Source organism: Clupea harengus, chromosome 1 (assembly GCF_900700415.2).
Source record: "Clupea harengus chromosome 1, Ch_v2.0.2, whole genome shotgun sequence".
In the NCBI taxonomy this organism is placed as follows: Eukaryota; Metazoa; Chordata; class Actinopteri; order Clupeiformes; family Clupeidae; genus Clupea; species Clupea harengus.
In genome coordinates this window covers 30590432-30613996 of record NC_045152.1, presented here as the reverse complement: position 1 = coordinate 30613996, position 23565 = coordinate 30590432, and the positions used below count along the sequence as shown (strand labels likewise).

At 48.3% G+C, this 23565-nt stretch overlaps 1 protein-coding gene across 1 annotated transcript in view; it reads right to left on the bottom strand.

Moving 5' to 3' along the window:
* The window catches only part of notch3 (notch receptor 3), a 36886-nt gene extending 15378 nt beyond the window's left edge, over positions 1-21508 (bottom strand). The window contains exons 1-9 of the mRNA XM_031575756.2: positions 21194-21508; positions 19282-19348; positions 6000-6142; positions 5386-5721; positions 3949-4071; positions 3567-3800; positions 3235-3390; positions 2854-3039; positions 1392-1505 (exon numbers count right to left, since the gene is read on the bottom strand). Coding sequence (XP_031431616.1) covers positions 1392-1505; positions 2854-3039; positions 3235-3390; positions 3567-3800; positions 3949-4071; positions 5386-5721; positions 6000-6142; positions 19282-19348; positions 21194-21254 — 1420 coding nt within the window. The 5' untranslated portion in view covers positions 21255-21508. The remainder of the gene's footprint in view (positions 1-1391; positions 1506-2853; positions 3040-3234; positions 3391-3566; positions 3801-3948; positions 4072-5385; positions 5722-5999; positions 6143-19281; positions 19349-21193) is intronic.
* Positions 21509-23565: the final 2057 nt, after the last annotated feature.

The following is a 23565-nucleotide window of genomic DNA, read 5'->3' as shown; positions in this document are numbered from 1 at the left end:
TCTCGGTTAGCTCCGTTGGAATATGTATCAAACTAGGTTCTAGAAGGGTTATCTAAAAGGGGTTCACATGGTATCAAAAAAGAGATTCTGGAATAGCAATATAAAACAAGGTTGTAGAGTTTTCTATAACCTGTATGAAACTGGAATACAACAATATCTGTATCAAAGATCTGGATGAAGCCATGAAACCATGTTCTGGAATCGGTAGTAGTTTTTGTTTTTTCTTTCTTTCTTTCTTTCTTTCTCTGGAATTTCTCCATTAAAATAATATTCTGGACTGTTTTCATCAGACAAGGTGATTAGAAATGTCTGCAAATCTGTGTTCAAATTTCCATAAAAACAGTGTTTGGAATGTACACAATATCACATTCTGATTTGCTCCAAGACACTTTTGATTTATTGGTGTTGTTTTTTAGATATAAAAGGAACGACTGGGTTACATTAGCTTGAGTTGGTCTGACAGAACAGAGCTTGGTTGCTTTGTTTCAGAGTTTCTGGATGGGGTTTTCATTCTGAGTTGTCTAGACAATGCAGAGCTCTCAAATGGCTTCCCAAGACCAGCGTCTCTTTGGAGCACTATTGAGCTGGCATCAGACCAGCAGGATTAAACCACACTGTGCATTTCCCAACAGTGCAGTTAAGGGGTTTTATTTGATGGCGACGCAACTAAAGATCATTTTGAAACTTGCACTGCTTGGGAAAAACTCACCTGGCAAGAGGCTACAATAAATAAACAAATACATAAAGAAATGAGTAAATGCAAGTAAATGGGCAGGGGGGCCCCATGGAAATGTCAGTGACTGGCTCTAAGGAACACTTTGTGTTGATTAACAGTCTTGGGATGGGGTCTGTGCTGATGCTTGGAGCAGGGGGTTGGGGGGTTGTGGGGCGGTGAGACAGTGGAATTGTTTTCTTTCTTGGGGCAACATCCCCCCACTCCCTGTGCTTGCTCCACAACCTCAATAGCTAGATGGGGGGGGGGGGGGGGTTGTCTGCCCCAGATGTAAATTGCGGACCTGGAAAAGAATCTCATTAGCTGTCCCACCCCCCATCCACTCCCACCCCTCCAAAAAAAACGGGAAGGGGAGAGGGGGGGGGGGTGGTTTGCTGTCCCTTCTCCTGCACTCAGGCTGAGTGGGTGGGGGGTGGGGGTTTGGGGTCACAATAGTGGCTTTGTTCAGGCAGAGGGAGATAGGTCGGCACTGAGTTTTCTGGCTTTTCTAAATAGTTCTGTTGAAGTCCATTGCACAGAGTTGGACTTATTTCGAGCCACAATTTCGATCAACTTTTTCGGCCATTTGGCCCATTAGACCTCACACCTAAAGAGTTACTCTTAATCCTTTCGCATGGTTGATGGTAGGGCCCAAAGGAACAGGCGAACAGTCTCGTACCTGGCTGACAGGTACAAGAGAAGCCGTTGACCATGTCCCTGCAGATGCCATCGTTCACGCAGGGGTTGCTCTCACACTCATCCACGTCCACCTCGCAGTATGTCCCCGTGTAGCCTTAGTGGAGAGAGAGAGAGAGAGGGAGGAAGAATAAGAGAGACACTTAGTACACAGAAGCTAAAATGACAAGACAAGCACAAGCACTCGCACTCAAGCTCAAGAAAGGTCCTAGACTCACACGAAGTGCAGAAGCTACACACATATCAGACACCCCCTCCCCCATGACAGAGCCATAACAAAACTCCAACTCTCAACATGTGATGGGACATAGATTTCTCTACAAAGGACAATGGATTGTGAATGCAACTCCAAGGTCTCCGGGGGTAATTTCTCCCTTTTGACGTGTAGCATGTCTCATAATCGGCGCGCTCAGGCTATTGGGGTGAAGCCGAGTGTGCGGGAGCGGCAAGGATGCTGGGGCAGCGTGAGGGGACAAGGGCATAATGAAGGCTCCCCGTGAGCCAGGCACACAGGGGCAGAGGAAGAGGAGGCCGAGGAGGAAGACGGAAAAGTGGAAATGTGATGGTGTGTGTGTGTTTGTGTGTGTGTGTGTGTGTGTGTGTGGGGGGGTGTGTGAGGAGGGAATGGGGGAATGTTAAAGAGAGTTTTTTGAGGGGCAGTGGGGGAGGATTGGGGGGGGGCGCTGGGAAAAAAGTTCTCTTTTTCCCTTGCTTGCTCTCTCTCTCTCTCTCTCTCTCTCTTTCTCTCTGTGTGTGTGTGTGTGTGTGTGTGTGTGTGTGTGTGTGTGTGTGTGTGTGTGTGTGTGTGTGTGTGTGTGTGAGGGGTGCAAAGTGGAGCACAGAGGGGCCCTATTGTTTGCCTCCATTCCCACCACTCCGGCGCTCATTATTATTCCCGGCACACTCCTCCCCCTCGCCACTCTCTCTCATCCAGCCCTATAGACCGTGCTCCCAGCCCTCATTTGTATAGTCCCGGCCTGTAAAGTCCCGGCACACACGGAAGGGCCTGGGTGCGTGTGTGTGAGGGTGCGCAGGAGTGTTGCGGGGAAGCAGGAGCGTCGTGAGGGCAGCTTGGTGCCTCTAGTGTTGGCATGGCACCGGTGCCAGTCTGTGGTTAAGGCCAGGTCACGCTAAACCACCCCCCATCCCTTCCCTAGGCCAAGGGTGTTACATAACAGCAATGGACACTATTCTGCTGGGGAGGCTCCAGCTCTGGGCAGTGACTGGGCATCTTTTGACTGCTGGGAGATTCTATCAGGAGAGTCCGAATTATGAACAGGCCACCATCTGTTAGGATGGTGTCATCGGGTGGGTGCCCGTAGCGTGTGTGTGTGTGTGTGTGTGTGTGTGTGTGTGTGTGTGTGTGTGTGTGTGTGTGTGTGTGTGTGTGTGTGTGTGTGTGTCTGCGGGTTACAGTGGCCGTGGCGTGGGTGTAGAATGCATACCTGGCATGCAGATGCACGTGAACTCCCCGATGCGGTCCAGGCAGGTGGCATCGTTCTGGCAGGGCATGGACAGGCACTCGTTGATGTCGATCTCGCAGCGCGGCCCTGTGTAGCCACGGCCGCACTGACACTGGAAGGAGCCCTCTGTGTTCACACACTTGCCAAAGTGCTCGCAGGGATTCGCACCTGACAGACGCAGAGGGGGGAAAAAAATGTACGGGTCAAATGATTTTCTTCTCAAGTAGGTGTCCACACACAGAGAGAGAGAGAGAGAGAGAGAGAGAGAGAGCGAGAGAGAGAGAGAGAGAGAGAGGGAGGAAGGGCACGTAAGGACAGAAGACAGCACAAGACTGCCTGGTTGCAGTGCAGTAGCCCTCTCACCGATGGAGCACTCGTCCATGTCCTGGTTGCAGGCTCCTCCGACGAAGCCGGCAGGGCAGGTGCAGATGGCTCTGCCATTCAGGGGGTTGGTGTCACACACGGCCCCCTCGTTACACGGGTTGCTCACGCACGCATCATCCAGGTGACACAGGAGACCTGACCACACACAAACACCCACACATTATACATATCCATACCATTATACCATCACCTCAGCACAGAGTCAATCATTTTACCCCTCATTAGACAACATCAATAAAAGCAGCCATAACCAGTCTGCCTCTCAGTAGCCTAACCATAGGGGTCCTGACTGGATGAATGTATGGGCTTACCGGTCTTGCCCACTGGGCATTCGCAGAAGAAGGAGGCAACGCGGTCGTGGCAGGTGGCACCGTTGAAGCAGACGGCCGTGGCGCAGTCGTCGATGTTCTCGCTGCAGTCGTCGCCGGTCCAGCCGTTGACGCAGACGCAGGTGTGGCCGCCGATGGTGTTGAAGCACGTGCCGCCGTTGTGGCAGGCGTTGGGCTGCATCAGGCACTCGTTCACGTCCTCAGCACAGTACTGGCCTGCAGACACAAGCAGAGAGAGAGAGAGAGAGATCAGCCATTGGTTTACATAAAGGGTCCACCCATACCAAAAATAGTGCAAAGAATCAAAAACACTACTTCTACTCAACAATACTGCACACAATGTAAAACCTAAGTGATTCCATACCTGTCCATTCTGGGGGGCACTGGCAGTTGTAGGTGTTGACCCCATCCACACAGAGGCCCCCGTTCATGCATTTGTGCCCGGGGCAGTCATCCACGTTGGTCTCGCAGTTGTGGCCCTCGAAGCCTGTGGGAAAGGCACCAATGACATGACACGTTAGGGGGAGAGGAGAGAGAACCAGGAAGAGACGAGTCTAATGGCAACAGTGACTATACATCCCCTGCCTTGATCACACACACACACACACACACACACACACACACACACACACACACACACACACACACACACACACACACACACACACACACACACACACACACACACACACACACACACACACACACACACACACACACACACACACACACGGGGGTGGATGGCAGGCTGCTCATTCCCATAACCTCTGTGCTGTACAGGGCTATAGAAGGCAGCTGGTCTGTCAGGAGGCAGAGTGGAGCAGAGCAGCGCGGCGTGGCGCGGCGTAGCCAGCAGCCGCAGGGTGTCGGAGTGTTTACACGTTCTCATGGCGGTTCCCACAGTGGCAGGGGCCGAGCGGCGGGGCCCGGGGAGCGAGCGGGAGGCTCCAGAGGGCTGCGCTTCCCCGCCGTGTTTGCTTGTTTTATAATCTCTCACAGTTTCAATGACTTCCTCTCTGGCGAGGGACATTTCCTGTCCGCTCCCTCGAGGGAAAGCAGAAGGGGCCATAAAGCAGATTCCTCTTTTCTGCGGCGCTGCAGCCGAGCCCCCTTCACTCACTCACTCACTCTCCCTCTTTTTCTCCCACTCCTGCCCGCCCACACGGAGCTATTTATAGAAGCTGGGGGGTCTGACCTGGAGAGGGAGACTAAATTGTTCCAGCCCTGTGATCAGCCTGGGAAAACCCAGAACCCAGCATGGCAGTGTGGGGGTTTACGGAGTGGGAAAGGATGTGTGTGTGTGTGTGTGTGTGTGTGTGTGTATTTGTATTATTGTCTATGTGCAGCTATCTGTGTGTGTGTATGTGTGTGTGTGTGTGTGTGTGTGTGTATGTGTGTATGTGTGTGTGTGTGTGTGTGTGTGTGTGTGTATTTGTATTATTGTCTATGTGCAGCTATCTGTGTGTGTGTATGTGTGTGTGTGTGTGTGTGTGTGTGTATGTGTGTGTGTGTGTGTGTGTGTGTGTGTGTATGTGTATGTGTGTGTGTGTATGTGTGAGCGTATTTGTGTCATCAGTGTGTGTGTTCTTCTCTGTATCTAGCATGTATGTTTCTGCAATTGTATGCATTTCAGTGCCCCTGTCTGTGTGTGTCTGTATCTGTGTGTGTCTGTATCTGTGTGTGTCTGTATCTGTGTGTGACTGAATTCAGTATACGGTGTTCGGCCATCTGATCATCTATATATTATGAGTATGCATGTATATGAGTATGCATATCTAAACATGTAGGTGTGCATAAGTACCTGGCAGGCAGGCACACTCATACGCGTGGTCGCTGATTTGGTGGCATGTGCCCCCATTGAGGCACTGGGAGGGCGCACAGGGAAGGGTGACTATCTCGCACGTGCGCCCGCTGTAGCCCGGCTGGCAGCGGCAGGTGTAGGAGCCGTGCGTGTTCTGGCACATGCCGGCGTTCAGGCACCTTCCTGGCTTGCGGCACTCATCGATGTCATTGCGGCAGTTCTTGCCCTGGAAGCCCGGCGGGCAGGAGCAGTTGTAGTGGTTGCTCCAGTTGACGCAGCGGGCGCCATTGGCACAGGGGCTGGTGGCACAGGCATCAATCTGGGAGCAGTCTTGACCTGTTGGAGGGGAAAAGTAGAGACCGCATTAATATGATTTGCGCCTTTAACATTCAAACTTAACATTTTCTGTTAACTGTTTTAAGGCACTTTTACTTCCTTAATCTTTTATTTTTCAATGTTTTATCGGCTCATTTGTAAAGCACTTTGAGTTACCAGTGAGTATGAATTGGTCTACCTACATAACCTTATCTTGCCTAATCAGACAGGCCTCACCTTTCTCTAATGTTCTCAGCATTCTGGAAATTATGGAAAAAATGTTTGTTTGCTCCACGTACCTCGGAATCCTCGCTGGCACACGCAGGTGTACTGGGGGATGCCATTGGCCACCTGGCTCTTGCAGACGGCTCCGTTGTGGCACGGCCCACGATGACAGGGGTCCAGGTGTTGGCAGAGAGGTCCGATGTAGCCAGGTCGGCACCTATGGTTGAGGGAGAGACACACACGAGATGGCAGGTCAGACAGTGAGAGGGGGTTGTGTGAAGTGAGGTTTTTGAGAGGGCGGTGCTAAACTGCTGCAGCTCCACCCAAAAAAGGAAAATCCGCCATTTCTGGCCCTTCCTTCCTTCCCAACAGTGAATCTGGCAGTGGACCGGCACACAGACGGGCGCTCCCTGCCCTGTCTCTGGCATGACCAGTGATAATGGTAGTGGGTGGGGGTGAGTGGGGGTGTCCAGACCCACTTTGTCTTGGCCAGCAGTGCAAAGCATACACTGCAATTTGGACATGGATATCATTGCCCTGCGTCATTTGTGTCTGGCGATGCAGTTTGTCAATGGCGACACACTCACTCAACTGCTTGTCTTCAGTAAGACCTATGGCTATTAAAAAGACACACACACACACACACACACACACACACACACACACACACACACACACACACACACACACACACACACACACACACACACACACACACACACACACACACACACACACACACACACACACACACACACACACACACACACACACACACACAGGCTCCAGCTGGGGAGGCTCGGCGTCTCCCCTCTCCACACCAGTCCACATTCCTCTGACATTACTCCTCTTCCGCACCCGTTCACTCACTCTCTCCCTTCCTCCTTCCATTTAGTTTTTTTTTTGTGTGAAAACAGAAAGACGCCCAAATGCAAATGTCAGGACACATCATTTCGCAAGATACCATTAATCACAGTGGAGGACCCCAGACATGACTTCATTCATGATACAGGGTGTTCAGAGACAGAATAACATTTAAAAAAAAAAAAAAAAAAAAAAAAAAAAAAACTCAGACTGACAATCTCATTGGATTGAATACTGAGAAGTAAACATGTGATGAGGGAATTGGGCTGAGTGGAGAACTGGGCTGCGATGAACTCTATACACTGCCTGCCTTTTCCGTTTGTGTCCCTGGACCAAAGGAGCTGCATTATCTGGCCAGCGGGCTCGGAGTGACCTAAAAGCAAACCGGTAAGATAACATACAAACAGGCTTTTAAATGTCCTTCTCTCCGGGGACTGCGGGCCGGTACAGCCACTGATCTTTGGGCTTGAGAGGGGGGCCAGTGTGTGCTGCGAAACCCAACACCCACACGGGAGGGTAGTGGTGGGGTGGGGGCAGGGCGCCCTGCCACAGGATGGGCTCGGACATCAAACGGGGCCCGTTTCAAGTCGATGACAGGGGCCCTGTGATGACTGTCCAGGGCTTGTTTTACAGTGAAAAAGGAGAGAGGGCCTGAGGGAGCCTCCTAGGAGAACAGAGACAACAATGGCTTTTCCTCTTTTCAGGATAGCCATTTTTTCCCCTCCCTTTCCTCTCTTGCTCTCTTGCTCGCTCTCTCTCTCTCTCTCTTTCTTTCTTTCTTTCTTTCTTTCCCTCTTTTCTTACACTCAGCTATCTCATTGGTCCATTGTCCTGCTTCTCTTTTGCTACTCTTCCTCCCCCGGTCGCATCTGATGGGGTTTCTCTCTGACCCCGAGGGCAAGGAGAGCCCAGGGGAGTGCGGTGACGTTGGCCAAAACCTAGGGGGCGCTGCCTGAGGGGCTGTCCGTTACAGGGCAATGGACAGCCCCCCTCCGCCCTGTGCACTGTGCTGCCTGCCCCGTTGCTCGGTTTCATAAGAGCCGCTCTGTTCTGGGGTGCCTGGGCTCCCCCCCTCCTTCTACTCAACACAACAAGACAATGGCCAGACGACTGAACCGCGAGGCTCTACTCTGACTAAGGCAGGCAGACCCACAAGAATGTTCGGCAAACTGCCCCGCAGTGAAACACAGGATGACAGGAAAGGAGGAGAGGAGAAAGAGGAAAGGGGGAAAAAAACCTAAAAAAGAAGAGTAGACTACCGCCCAGAGCAGTAGGAGTGTTTGTCCGTGTGCAAACAGCTGCTGATTTCCCCAAACACAGACTGGAGCCATCTTTTCCTCCATCTAGTATCTCTGGTAATAGGTTAGGAATAAAACTTGTTGATACTGATACAGGACTTCTTCCCTCTGGGGGTCGTGTAGTAGTACACCTGCCTGCCATCCCAGTATATGCATACTCTGGCTGCCTGTAGCTTTTAGTTCTCAATTCTGGGGTCAGACTTAGTGCCAAAAAGAAGAGAGAGAAAGAGAGAGAGAGAAAGAGAAAGAAAGAGCGGGGCCGAAAAAACCCAACAGAGAAGCTAGCGCAGCGCTGGATGCTTGCGAGGAGGAGGAGGTTCTGTTCAGTTACCACGGCTACTGCTCTGGCCTCGGAGAACGGGCCCCAGGAGCAGAAGCCTGCCGTTCCCAGTGATCCCCCTCACACGCTGAGGGGTCAGGGGTCAAAGGGCAGCAGTCTGATTGTCATGATAATGTCAGGCAGGCAGCACACAGGAGAGCAGAGGAGAGGAGGCGAGGCGAGGCCAGCATGTCTGTTGGAGCTGGGGGGGGGTGGGGCTGAGAGCATGTGTCGGTATGCATAAGTGGATGAGGGGGTGTGTGTGTGTGTGTGAAAGCATACATGGGTGTATGGGAGGGGGTGGGCTGGTCCAGAGAGAGAGAGAGAGAGAGAGAGAGAGAGAGAGAGAGACAGACAGAGAGAGAGAGAAAGACAGACAGACAGAGAGAGAGAGAAGGGAAAACCTGCGTGAGATAGAGAGGGAGTGTGTGTATGAGCGAGGAAAGACGAGTGAGAAAGAGAATGTCATGTCATATTTCCTGTAATCCCTCGTCTCCTGCTCTGAAAACACTCGCACTCTCACTGAATCCCAGATCGCCGTCGTCCTGGCAACCTCACAGACGACCGAACAAGCCTGACACCCCACCAATCGCCCCCTACCCTCCTTCCCCTTGGCTATTTGTCATGGCTTGGCTGGGTTTATTTAGAGGCAAATTAACTATGTCTGGAATCTCGGGTGTCACCAAAAAAAAAAGAAGAAAAAAATGACACTCCTCGTTGTGGCACAAAGAAGGGGGTGGGGAGGGGACCCGCTCAGAGAATTTTCAGTGTGGCACACAGGCCTCTCTGACACTGAGACTCTTAGAAATGTGTCCTTTCTGAGAGCAGACATTTAAAATAAAAATAAAAAGAGGGGGGGGGGGGGCATCTTTTCACTCTGTTGTTCTCCACCGAGGGTATTTACTACAGGAGATGGAAAATAACTTACAGCTATGGTAGAAACCTAGCCTTTTGTGTGTGTGTGTGTGTGTGTGTGTGTGTGTGTGTGTGTGTTACACCAGATGTGATGAGTGCAACCAAAGCACTCAAAACTTAGTGCCTTCCAACAGTCTCTTAAGTAAACTACTGGAAACTCTTAATGTTTGAGTGCAGCAGTTGAAATAATTGGAAAGGGAAAAGAGTTTGGAGGGGAATGTGTGTGAAAGTCTCCAGAGGACTGAGATTTGGGATTCCAGTCCCATCCCAAACCGGAAACACGGTGGGTGTGGAAGCTTGAAGCTGCCGTTAGCTCCACACTCAATGCTAGTGTGTGTTTGCGCGTTTGAGAGTGACCATGCCTGTGTAGGCATCTCTGTGTGTGTTCATGAGGCAGCAGCACACTGAGCAAAGCAGCCAAAACACACATTCTTTTGTCTGAACCTTGGCTGCGGCTAACATGCCACTTGTGAGTGGCAAGGCCACGGGTGCTATCAGCCAGAGATAACTCAGCTGGAGGAGGTCACGCTCCCACGCCACATCAATGTGCTGCCCTCCACCTGCTTGTTTGTGTGTCTAATTATGGGTGGGCGTGGGGGGGGTGTTGCGCAATCCCCTTCACCCCCCTAAATCTCTGGTGGGCCTCTGAGGAGAGGAAGGAAGAGCTGGAAGACGGCTGGAGTGGTCAGAGGGCCGGAACGGGGCAGAGCCCGTAATCCTCCACACGTCACAACAACGGTGAAGGCCCGCGGCAGCTGCAGCTCAGCGCCGCACATCTGTCCACATCTGTCAGTAAGAGTCTTGGTCCGTCTGCACCCCCCTCCCCCCTCCTCAATGCCTTATCGGCCAGGGATTGGCGCGCAAAACAATGGACCCTTTTTTCCCCGTGGATGAGCTGTGATGGTGAGCTCCGATTGTAAGGGGCAAAACACGTACAGGCTGGGCACACCTGGAAACCAGGAAGGGAAAGAGTTCCCATACAAAGCAGAAAACACTTCATGCATGTCACTGCACAAAAACACACACACTTACACAAAAGCGCAAACTGACACACCTACTATGATAATATTTGATTGGTAAGTAATAACGGGTTAACACCAAACACACACACACACAGTATTGGTTTGGCCAAACAGCCACAATTAAGAAGAAGGTGAGTGAAAAAAAAAAAAAAAAGGAAAAAAAAGTCAAGTGTCAGGCAATCATGAAAACAAAAGCGAGGCAGATAAGCCCGTAAATCAATCCCATGCATACAGGAATCAACTATTCTCACACACACACACACACACACACACACACACACACACACACACACACACACACACACACACACACACACACACACTGCAACCACCACATGGGAAGACTTACACGCACCCTTCCAGGGGAAGTGCTGGAAGAAGCTTGAGAGCCTCCACAACAGGTGGGACTCCCCTGAGACACTACAAGAGAATGAGGTGAGACAGAAAGGGGAAAAAAAAAAAAACACTCTCGTACATGAAAAAAAAAAAATTCAATAAATCAGCTCTGGCAGTCATTCTTTTATTGATATCAAACACCAACACATGGTCTGTGTTAAGTCTGTTGTCAGATTCATGGGACCATGGTGGCTCGATGAGGGAGTGTTTTCACACACACACACACACACACACACACACACACACACACACACGTCCAGGGCTCCGAAGATGCTGACCGCCATGATTTATGTGTGTGAATCTCAGCACCTCCGCACCACTCTCGTAACCCGACGCCACTTTTCCTGCTCTGAGGGTCAACCGTGGCAGGTAACGAGACACCGCCCTAGTTCAGAAACAATACCGACAGAACCACCCTGCCCCGGATGGGGGTCACGTCACCTGTGGACCCGGAGCGAAAACACACCGCCCCTCTGCGACAACACGGTTCAATCCGGTCAGTCATGGTCCATAAGGCAGTGAGCATGAGACAATTCCCCCCCCCTTCTCCTCGCCTCTCAAACTCCCCAGGCACCCTGCTCCCACATCTACCCCGAGGCCAGACACAAAGACACCAAATTCCTCTAGGCAGACATTTCACTTTGTGTCACAGGAAGCTCTCTTGTTTTTTTTTTTTTGCCCTTCCCCTCCACCTCACTACTTTTGTAGGGTCACCAACCATTCAGGTCAGCTGCAACTAAAACTTCACTTTCCTTTTATCTCTTTCCCCCATGTAGCCAAAAGTGAGCGAAAAGATGCCCATCAGGGTTCATTCAGAGGCAGTGGAGACAGGTTCAGAGACTAACCACGCCGTTTCGCTGTAATGTGCACAACACACACACACACTCACACACACACTCACACTCACACACACACTCACACACACACACACACACACACACACACACACACATCCCCCAAAAAGCCTCACAAGAAGAACCAAGCTCCATTCCTTTTGTGCGAGTCCATACTGACACCACACTGCCAACAAGAGCCTAGTTCCCCCCCCCCACCCTCCCTCATCTCCACACCCCCTGCTCCAACTTCCCCCTCCCTCCCTCCCCTGCTCTGTCCCTTTTCTCAGAGAGCAACCAAAGTGGGGGCAGGGGAGTGTTTTGTGGCCCAAATAAAAGAGCTAAAGTAGTCAGAAGCCCATTGTGTGAGGGAGGCTCTGGGAGGAGGAGGGGGGGTGTGGAGGGGTTGGAACGGTGACCCAAACAGCCTGGCTCTCAGGCCTTCGCTTACACAGACCAACAGGCCTCGTCTGTAGCCTGGCAACAGTAACCCATGGCTAGTGAGCAAGTGAGTGAGTTTAGGAAAGGGGGGGATTCTGCATATAAGACAGGGTTCTGTGAGGACAGATTTAGATTATCACCTCCTTCAGAAAGGTAAAAACTTCATCAGGAGCTTTTCCCTGAGAAACATATAACCCTGTAAAGTTTCTAAAAACAAAACACAAAAAAACTAAAACAAAAATCTTAAAATGTTCTCCGTGTTTAGAGTTTAACTGTTGAGGACAGACTTTTGACAGACAATGGAGCCAGTGAACTCTATAGAGAGGGAGGGTCTTGTTCACCCCTGTGGCATGAATATTAACAATGTGAACATTACAAGTAGTGGTCACCTCCTCTGCAAATGAGCAAAAGGAAAAATGCGGCTAATGGAAAAAGACTCTCTCTGTACTCTGTGGTCTCTTCATTGTCTTCCACAGGCCTTCTCTCGTGGTGAGGCTATCTCCATGTTCAGACACTGGTCAGGGTGTGGTTTGGTTCTTTTCTGGAGGAATAATAATACTCCATCGTGCTCGTGCGCAAAAGCTAAACCCTAAAACACTGACTGAATGCAAAAGGTGGTTAACAGCGGTTTCATCGTGCCAACCTGAGAAAAACTTAGTTGAAGCCAACAACTGGCAAGAGGTCTATTTTTATACAGAGATGCACACTTGTGCAAAACATTATCCAAACTGTCAATATTAAAGGGGGGGGGAGGAATGTCTGGCATTTGAAACTAAACAAAAAAAAAAAAAAAAACAGTTGACCATAACCCACATCGTATGTTTCCCAACATTGAGAACTTCCAAGACGTTCCACAAGCTAGCTTCACCACAAAACCCCACCCCAATACCTAAACTGATCCAGACCTCTGAGCAGCTAATGGAAGAAAGAGTGACTTCATGCAGTGAGCCCAACTCACACTACCTCTCTGCTTTGTTTCAGCACTTCCAGTAGCTCAGCTCGATTCATGTGCAGGACTTTTTAATCTCTACAAAAAAATCAATAGAGATGGTACAATTCTGTAGAGACAAAAATGTGAAGAGCGAAAACTGCCATGCATGACGGGATTTTAAGGTCATGCTTCAAAAGCTGTCCTTAATTAAAGTGTGGGATTTTTTTTATTTCTCCACTTGTTGGGGCATGGAGTAAACATGCAACCAAACACACCAGTGACCTACAATGTGTTGACAGGATGATTTTGATGTAGGACAAAAGTAAAGGGGAAAAAACATATCTGAACTAGTCATCTCTTGGGTGGAGGATAACTTTATCTGTGCTGAAAAGAAAGGAACAGACATGCAATACGGCCACTCGCTTCCTGATTATAAATATACCCAAGCTGTGTTTATGTCAAAGACCTCTCTTCAGTCAAAATGTCACCATACAGTAATGGTGATCAAACCAAGCAAATGGCTCGAGTGGAATCCTTAACAACATTTTAAATGGTTGAAAGACCTGAAGAATGAGCCTGTCTGTGTTACAAGCTGAGAAACCTTTTTATACGAGCCTCTAGAGCAGTGGTCGGAGTGCAGAGAAACGGAGATCCTCCGATACGCTGTGGGGAGAATGCAAGGAGAAAGAACAAAGAATGTCTGCTATCTTCACCACCGTCACCAATAAACCGCAGAGCAGCTGAAGACGAGGGGTGAGGTTTCCAGCCTGTATCTCCACAAACATCAACTAAACACCAAAACAAACACAGGCCTGACTGTGAACATTCTCCACTTTACTGAGCTCTGCCTTTTTAACGGCTTTGCTCTGTGCTTAATGAGAAAACCACAGCAAATTGAGAAAGGGCCCCGAAAGAGACAAGAGAATTTTGCCATCTCAAGTCATGAGTTTTGTCTTGTCTTTAAGGGGTTGTAGAACTGCAACATCTACAGACCCTGATAAGAAAAGACCAGAGCTGGGTCTTTGGTGTGGGAGAGCTGAGGCTGACAGAAGCCAATTATCCTGCCATGTAGACTTGTGACACTGAGGACAGTAGCACTGTTGGTGAAATGTGACCCAATGAAAACAGTGGGTGAGTGAGTGAGAGACAGAGATGTGAGAAAGGCAGCCTATCATAAGCTCTCTTGAGGGGGGGGTCTGACATACAGGATGTGAGTGAAAAGAGGCAGGTCAGAAGTCACCACTTCCTCCGATAGGGCCTGGGAACCACTGCTACCATCTCCCATCCCAGAGACCCCAGACCTCAACCACTGTCCCCCTCACACAAGATTAAAACAAAATACAGCTCCTCATTTTCAGTAGAATCACGGGTAGAATCATGGGACCGCAACCAGCTGCTCGGTCCGAAATGTCAGACAGCTCAATCTGTCGGTCAAACAGAGAGCCGTGCACCCTCACTCTCGAATGCGTGTTAGCTTATGAACAGAGGCTGGCACTTGCCTGCGAATGAGTCCAGACATTCCAGTTACCCACCCTCCCAATCCCCACACAGACCCCCGCTCCACCACAATCACCACACCCCCCACCCCGTTTAAAATTGGACCTGGTGGAGAGCATTGTCTGGGGCATTCCTCAGATGACTGTCTGGATGTGCAGGGCTGGAGGTGCGGGACAATACAGTAACTGCGATAGAGGCAGAGGAGGCATTCCTGCCTAATCCACTACTCAAGTACCTCAAGAGACAGGAGAAAGCACAGCCTCCAGGGCCCTTTTTCTGTATCCAGCGCTGCGTTTGGGTTTTTACACACACACACACACGAGCACTATGTGTTGGAGAATGCACGCAATGCTAATCAGGCCGAGGCCCTCCCAGGGATGTTAAGTGTAAACCATAACAGACACTCCTGAGAAGTTTATGGCTTTGGAGTGGCTGCTCCAAACTCAACACGGAGCTCGCTGCACTCATCTATCATTCCGCTACGAAGCAGGCAGCTTCCATGGGTCATTAAAACACAGCACTTACAATTTATAGGCTCACTAGGCCACTGGGGTCAAGGCGACGCCATCCATAATCCATAGAGACACACTGTATCTTGTTCGGTCTGTCTGTCTGTCTGTCTGTCTGTCTGTCTGTCTGTCTGTCTGTCTGTCTGTCTGTCTGTCTGTCTGTCTGTCTGTCTGTCTGTCTGTCTGTCTGTCTGTCTGTCTGTCTGTCTGTCTGTCTGTCTGTCTGTCTGTCTGTCTGTCTGTCTGTCTGTCTGTCTGTCTGTCTGTCTGTCTGTCTGTCTGTCTGTGTCGAATTGGTGCCGTTTCTGTGAATCAAGAGCCATTTCCTCAGGCAGGACTGAAGCAGAGAGTAGGACAGAGAGAGAGAGTAAAGAGAGGCTCGAGTCCTCCGCCTGAACGAACACAATGTGGAGACAAAGGCCTGGACTCCTTGCGTCCGCCTCTTGCCGCGTGCGAGCATGTGTGGGGAAGGGGGCCCGCAGGCTGCCGGCTCCATTCCTCCACGAGCCTGTCTGTCTCTGCATGGGGGCCGCGGGCGGCTCAATGGCAGCACCTGGCCCTCCACTCCTCCATTGTGAAGCTCTGACTTCACTGGATTACCATCACAACATCCACCAGCTGTCCCCCGCACCACAGCCCAAACCTCCCCCACCCCCCCCACCCCCCCCCCCCCCCCCCCCCAACCAAAGGACTCCCTAACCCACCCCCACCCTCCTCCCTTGAAAACCCCTGATTCTTCCAGCTGGATCCTTTCTGAATGACACCCTCTCAATCTGCCTAATTATCTTCCCTCCATGCCCGGAGCGTTCACTGAGCGCTTAGGGACACAGGGACTCGCATTGCACACTCAGCACATGGGGGCCGGGCCAGGCCAGGTCGGGATGAGCCCAGGGGCCCTGCTACACTTTAACTAGACTTCCTGACTCTGCGTCCGAGACTGGCACCCCCTCCTGGACTCTTCATTTACAAGTGCACACGTCACTCCATGGTGTCTTCACGAGAGACAAGAGAACAATGCCATCGCGACATATGTCCTGCGGCCCTACTCTCGTGTTCCCCAACACACACACACACACACACACACACACACACTACTTGCGTTAGCAGGTGGTTTTCACTTTTAGTGAAGTGAGCTAAACAGCAACACCTCACCCCGTACACACACCTCAAATCAGTCCTTAGAAGTAAAGCATGGCACACTACCCTGTGTGTGGTACGTAGATTGTGGCCATAAGGCTGAACTGTCTATGCTACATTCTCCCCCTTCTTTTACAACACTTCAATATGGCCCCTTTGAATGGGCTCACTCGGGGGAGCAGGCCTCTGAAGGATTACCCCTGTAATCTTCTAACAGCTAAACAACAGCCTCAGACCGCCACTCAGGACTGATCACAGCTGAGGTCCCTACAGGTGAGCAGGGGAAACTCTAGACCAGAGGAGGGTAGGAGGGTTTTCTGTCTTCATTCTCCCTTCTCTCACCACCCCCCACCAACTTTTATCCAGGTATGGTGTTGTATGTTTGCCAATAGATACGGGTATATCTAGGACAGACAGACATAGTACCTGCACCAGGAGCAACACTCAAGTAATATTACCGATACCGGAGAGCTTTCACACTTCAAGGAAGGAAGAAGGTGTAAAGTCATTGCACAACCTATCAACTATCGACTGGCTCACGGCCAAGAAGGGAGAAAAAAACACAAAAAAAAAACACACACTGTTCATGTTCAACAGGTGGAGTGCCAACAGCCTAAAGGTTTTCCTATGAGAATCGCACTAATAAAAACGAGTTGGAAACCTATATTGGTGTTTATTAGAAACCTGCACCTGTTCTGCCAGGGCCCCACTTCGGTGAAGTTACCTGCCTGTGCGCTACTGCATTTCTTACTGGCTCTTTTCCCTCTTGTTTTGTTCCTCCTCTCCGGTGCCCTTTCTATTCTTGCGCTCTCTCCCCTTCTTTCGGTTCTCTGTCCCAGTGGTGCCTTGTTACAGGGAGGTATCTGGGGGGAATAAAGGTTCTTTTCTGCCGTTTTGGATCTCTGGTTACGTTGGTATCCCGAGGGGAGGGAGGGAGCGGGTGAAGGGGCTGGGGGTGGGGGTGGGGGTGGAGCGGGTCGCCCCAACCTCCTACCACACAAGACTGGTCTGACAACTCTCCAGTGCCTGGGCCACTCTGCATGGTCATGTTACCACCTTGTGTGGTATGACATTTTACAGTCCCCATTTGGGAAGAAACCCACTCTAAAGAAATGCCATTCGTTGTTGGCGTTAAACCAAGAGGGCAATTTCAAATAGGGACATTTCAAAAGTCCTCCTCGCCCCTTTGTTATATACACACACACACAAAGTGGCTGAAAGAGTAAGCACTGGCCCATACATGTACGAAAACTAGGGGAGACAATAGCTCCAATGCTCTGATTTAGAGGTCATTGGCGAAAAACTAAAGGACCGACACAAACTCAGACAAAGGATAGTAAATGAGCGAACAATGCAGGGCTGTAAATGCCATTACACATTCACCCACCTGCTGCCTGAGCACCATGCACCCTGACGTGGCAGGGTAATGATTGAACGTAGTCAGGCTTGCTCTCTGTACTGACACACGACCTGTGTCTTCAGACTCAGACACTAACTTCTTCCAACAAATTCAAATGGAAGAGTAAGGTTCTTGTTTCCTAGTATTGCTAGCACAGTCTGTGTAAAACAACCTGACCTCACAATCACATATGTGCAAGTACACTGGACTTCTATGTCCATGTATAACTATAAACTGGGGTTTCAGTAGTTCATGTTTTATGACGGATTCAAATGTTTGATTCCATTCTCTTCATTACGCCAGGCCACCGCTTTTCTTTAAGAGTAAAAGGGGTGAATGAGAATGTAAATTTGTTACATTTTAATTTACAGAGAGCCTCCCCAACATTGGTATGGGAAGAACAATATATTCTAGGAACATGAGCCTTGTAGTTTTGACAACAATGGACTATCATTACCTGGCTCGTTACCCTGTGAAAAAAGCACACCTCAGGCAATGAAATTTAAAATGGAGAATGGAGAATGGAGAATGGTGGACTCAAAAAAGGGGCCAAAAAGAGGAAAGCCAACAGATGTCTTATTTTGTGAACATTTCCACATAAAACAAAACAATCTACTTGTGGAAGGCCAAACAAACTACTCTGTTGGCAGTCTGTCTGGTGGTGGTATTCTTTCCCATGTCAATGGGTGTACCGAGCACAATCTTTCGCCAGGCTGTGACCTTATCACTGAGGGCTAGGGAGTGGTCACACACCATAAAGTAATAAAAGTTACTGTAGAAAGGGCCTGAGGTGACGAACCATCCACAGAAAATCACAAAGAGAAACCCAGAGAAACCACCCTCTTTGTTTTCTCACAACATTCTACCATTTACCAGGGGAGGTATACCTTCCATTTCAATTGGTTTAATGTACGGTCTTTAGTTTGTGCAAAAAGCCTAATAGCCCCGGACTGGTGATGGACTTAACAGCAAAGACCGTTTCCCACGTAGCTTTTCCTAATGGAAAAAAAAAACTAACCAGCGTGAATGAGGGGTTAGGGAACACACACACATTTCCAAATCAGGCGGGAACCTAAAAACAACAGCCTCAGGGCTTTCATGTGATAACAATCACTTTGCATTAGAATCCACACACAGAAGTGAAGAGTGGCCTTAGAGGGGGTAAAAAACTAATGAGACACACTGCACAGGCCTTGGGAGAAAGCACACATTCACACCATGGGATAGGGACTCTAATCCAGTAATTTATGTTTCTCAATTCCCCGAGACAGGTGCAAGTGGATGGTGTGTCATGGAGTCTACGAGTCATGGCCTGACTACTATGATTCATTTTTTTGGTCACCGTGCACCAACAGTGCAGTACAAAACTCTCTCATATGGGAAAAGCCTTTTGCTGCCAAATAGTTCAGACACTTTCATGCAAAGCTCACAGTGGTGTGTGTGCCCTCTGAAGATGCAAAGAAGAGTGATAACCGTTCCCTTTTGTTTGGCCAAATTCCAATCCCTTTCTCTGGGGCTGCGCAGCTGCAAGTGTATCCATGTACTCAATCTGTCACTAGTTACCAAGGCTGGACAATCGCCCTGATACACAAGATCACTGCAAACTAAATGAACCATAACTTTACAAAGAGAGTCCCTTTAGCTTCACAATAAACTAAAGTCTGGAATAAAACCACGTGCAGGAGAAAGTGAGGGGTAAATCATTGAACACAATCATTTAAGGCCTTGTACAAAACAACAGCACATTATAAAAGCTTGTGTTGTAGTATGGTTAAAGAAACAGCACAGAACTTACATGCATTTGGAGCTTATGCACATTCCTCCATTCTCACAGGGTCGGTATGAATCCACACAGCGGAGTCCTGTTGGAAGGGAGAATAAATGGTGTGAAGAATCGGAATGAGTTTTTTAAAGATTTAATTTATTCAAAAGTACATTTTTTGCCAATGTAAGCAGAGTGCAGAAAACATTTTTGTAATGTGTGTGTTTGACTGGGTAATGCTAACACCGGGTTTAATCCAGAAAGATTTGGGGACATTTGGTGTTGTCGGAGTAAAAAAGTGGAGTTGTGGAGTTGACAGACTCTTACAAAATGCCTTAAACCTCCATCGTTCAAACTCCATCACTTTATGGAGATGAACCTTTCCACCTTTCCCGCTTCTTTGAAGGCATTTTCACATCGCCGCCGGCTCTCAAGCTCGTGTTTACTTTTCAGCTAGCGAAGATAATGCCTTATCAGCAAGAGAATGAAGATGCGTGCTGTGATGGGTGTACACATGGAAATGAGATAGGATTCAAATACTTTCACACAGATTCTTGATTTTGATATAGGGATATTGAGGTTTTCAAATGAAGTTCCTGCCATTACCAGCATTAGCATAGTTTTTAATTTCATAAATACTTTGATAAACTTGTTTACATCTTACCGTTACGTTCACTTAGAATTGTAGTCTATTTAAGCCATTTAAAATTCAGTTTGTCCTATGTACGTTTTTTAAAGCAGAAATTAATATCTAATTAGAAAAATTAACAACTTCCTTTGTGTTTACAAGACCTCAGGTCAGCTCTACAATATTTTTATTAAAATAACAAATAAATAAAAACTAAATTATTTGGACCTTGCACCTGCGTCATAGGTGAGGGCTGTAGTTAGTTTATCTATTGAATAATATTCTCACCATCATTAACCCATCCCCCCCACCCCCATGAAAATGTTAATAGCTCTTTGTTCGTAAACGTAGGGGGGGAATTGAAGCTCATCACTGCCGCTCGAACACAAGCAATCAGCAGCCTCTAAATAAAAAAAAATCGTAAACTAAACTATATTGGCCCGGTCTCATTGAAAACTAGATAACCAAAACAGCGTATACACTGTCAAACTGTAACACATCTGTTCGCTTCTTCCACGTCATTGGGGCTGAATGCAACTTGTTGCCTATTTCATCTGTTGCTTTCCTGCGATTGCAGTCACAGCGCTGTTCAGCAGTTCTGTTCTCACGGCCCCGCCGGTCATAATCACCCACATGCCCAGACCCATTTAAAACAACGGAGCAGTGAGCACAGATCGTGTGGACAAGGGGAAAAAGTGATTCACAATGGAGAGCATCCGCAGACAATGCAGTTCCCTTGTAGTTAACGCCACACAAGTTAACAGCTCATCACAACAACCATTCCGATAAACAAGGATGTGCTTATCTGGATAGCTGTGTTTATACATTCAATTCTAGCACATATTCGCCTGAAGATGGTCTTTTCACTTGCACCACATGCCGGCTAGATGCAGGCTTCAGAGAGCATCCCTCGTAATTATCGCCAAAACAGAGGACAATACGTAAATCTGAGTCATCGACACACTAATGAACCAATCCATGTTTATGCCAAAAAATGCACAAGACATTTAAGGCTACATCATTGATTAAGACACGTTCCGATATTTGTCGTTCAGACTCTTACATTACTTCACCACCAACTTTAAAATCCAGCTTCGTCTTCACAAACCATTGGATTAATTTTACCAGCCTGAGTTAAGGAGTGACTAAAACAACATCTCTCATAGTCAACATTATGTTTCTAATGACACTTTTCTCTCACTCATGTTGATTGTTACAGACATGCAGCAGCGCGTGCAATTCAACAAACCATATCACGAAAGAAATAGAAAAGTTAAACAGGGTAAATGACGAATGGTCAATGGTGAATGTTCTTACCATCAACATGTTGTACAACACATAAAAATGATAAAAATATCCAAATATTGTAAATCCCCATTTCTGTGGAAATTTGTTCCAAGTCTTCAGAAGAGTTACCAATAATACATCCTTCAGATTTTCACGCAAAGATAAAAGGTCCCAGAAACTTCGATACGTAGCGTCATAAAGTAGATTTAAAATCTTTTCACATAAACTAAAAACATAAAATGGTGTTTTAAATTAAATCCAATTGGAGTTCTCTGCTGCTCGGACAGGCAGCAGTGCGTCTACAAACACCTCCAGGAACTTTTGAAAAACTTTACTTGCCTCTCTTCGAACTGAGGGGCAACGTCGTATTACTCCGCCCATTCTATTAAATCTATTCCGCACATCCCACTCCTAGAGTCGTGTCCTTCCGCCTGAGGCAAGTAGTTCCCAACAAAAAGACAAGCGACGTAAATGGGAATGTGCGTTCTCCAAAGTGTGTCCTTATGGCCGTTTTAGTGACGTTATGTTCATACTTAATGAGGCAGCAGCTACACTGGCTGTCTTTTCGACGCAGACTCTTGACACCAGTCGCGTGAGACAGCACACCAAGTTCATCTTATCTTGAGGAATCCAAAATGTAACCTGCGCTCAACAACTAGTTTGGAATTGTCAACGATTTCCTACTGAATTGTACTGAACTGTTTAATTTGACTGACATAGCATATTCTCAGGACATGGTCTTTTTCACTTGGGCACATTTTGTACTTCCAGCATTCCTCACATTAGGCATTACTACCTATTTCCTTGATGCGTAACACATTTTGAGTGATTTCATATTTAGATCAATTATCCAGTCTGCATCAGTACTTGCTTGGGCAGCATCAAATTGGAGCCTGCATCTGAGAATAATTTACAAGCTTCTCTAGGCCAACTATTGTTCCTTGCATTCAAAAGTTTTATTTAATTAAAAAAAGGATGTGTCTGTCTACACTATGTCAACTCATAGCTACACCCAAATGTCTATTATACTTGCTCTCATTATTGAGGACCTTTAATAACTTATTCTCCAAACAGGCCGATTAGCTACTGTTCTGAAACACTGGGGCCCTTGTAATCCAAAAAGGAGTGTGTCTGCGCATGGGTGCTTGTTTGTTTGTGTGTTTACACATGATGCTGCCCCGATAAAAGCATGAATTGTGTTTACATGATGGAAATGAGAGCAGACATTTCTGTTACCCCACCGCCTCCACCCCCCCCCCCCCTCCTCCTCATGCCACTCCACACAAGCTGCAAGAAAGTGTTCTTTCTGTTCGGGCTCTCAGGCAGCCTGCGCTGGGTGTACTCGTTTTGTGAGACGTATAGTGCCGCAGTTGTTTCCAGCCTCGTCGCGGAGCCGGTCGCTTACAGAGACAATGCCTGCGATTTGAATGATAAAAGGAGTTCTGCATTATGACATAGTTTCTCTCTGCAGGGGGTTTGGAGGAAGAGGGGGCAGCGAGCTGACATTCAGAAATGTTGCAGCCCTACTGCGCCCCTCCCTGCACACACACACACACACACACACACACACACACACACACGCACACACACACACACACACACACAGATGCATACCCTCCCAATCTTTCGTCCTGTCCTTGAATAAATCACAGGCAGGCCCAGGACTGTGAAAGCAACAGGCTCATTTGGAGTGAGGCTCGTTCCTGAGAGTGACGTCATACAGAACTTGTAAAAGAGCTTGCTTGGTCTACCAGACACCTGGGATATGGTATTGTTGCCTTATGTCTGAGTACTATACAGTTATCAGTCGAGGACTGAGAAATGTCCTCAAAGTGAATACATGTCAGGAGGTTATCTTTTCTATACGTATACATTGAGACATATGGCATGTCTCAGAGTCTAACAGCTTTAGAGGAAATAAACCCACCTCTGTCACACTAAATTGAATCTGCCTGGAGTGTACACAAGAGCCTTAAGCGATGGGATTTTGAATGTCATACTGTGGCATACAGTCTTTGTATACACTGTAATAGATTGTCTGAAATCTTTTCTCACTGTGGGCAGTATGCCAGCTCCTCGAGGGGTGTTTGTGTCTGTTTTTCTATCAGATACGCTGTGTGTGTGTGTGTGAAAGAGAGAGAAAGCGAATGTGTGTGTGCATGTGTGTGTACTGTGGTGTGTGTGCGAGAGATCGAGCGAGTGTGTATGTGTATGTCTGTGTACTGTTGCACAGTTAACTTTGCGCAGAGAACTCGAGGCCCCTGCCCGAGAGAAAAGCAGGTAGATGAAGGGTGTGTCCCCAAAGTTGGCCATTGTTACAACATGTTTACTTCTCCCAGTTTGGATTAGCAGGTGCACAAGAGTCTGAGTGGCCAGCAGTGTGTGGGAGTGCGATATAGGGT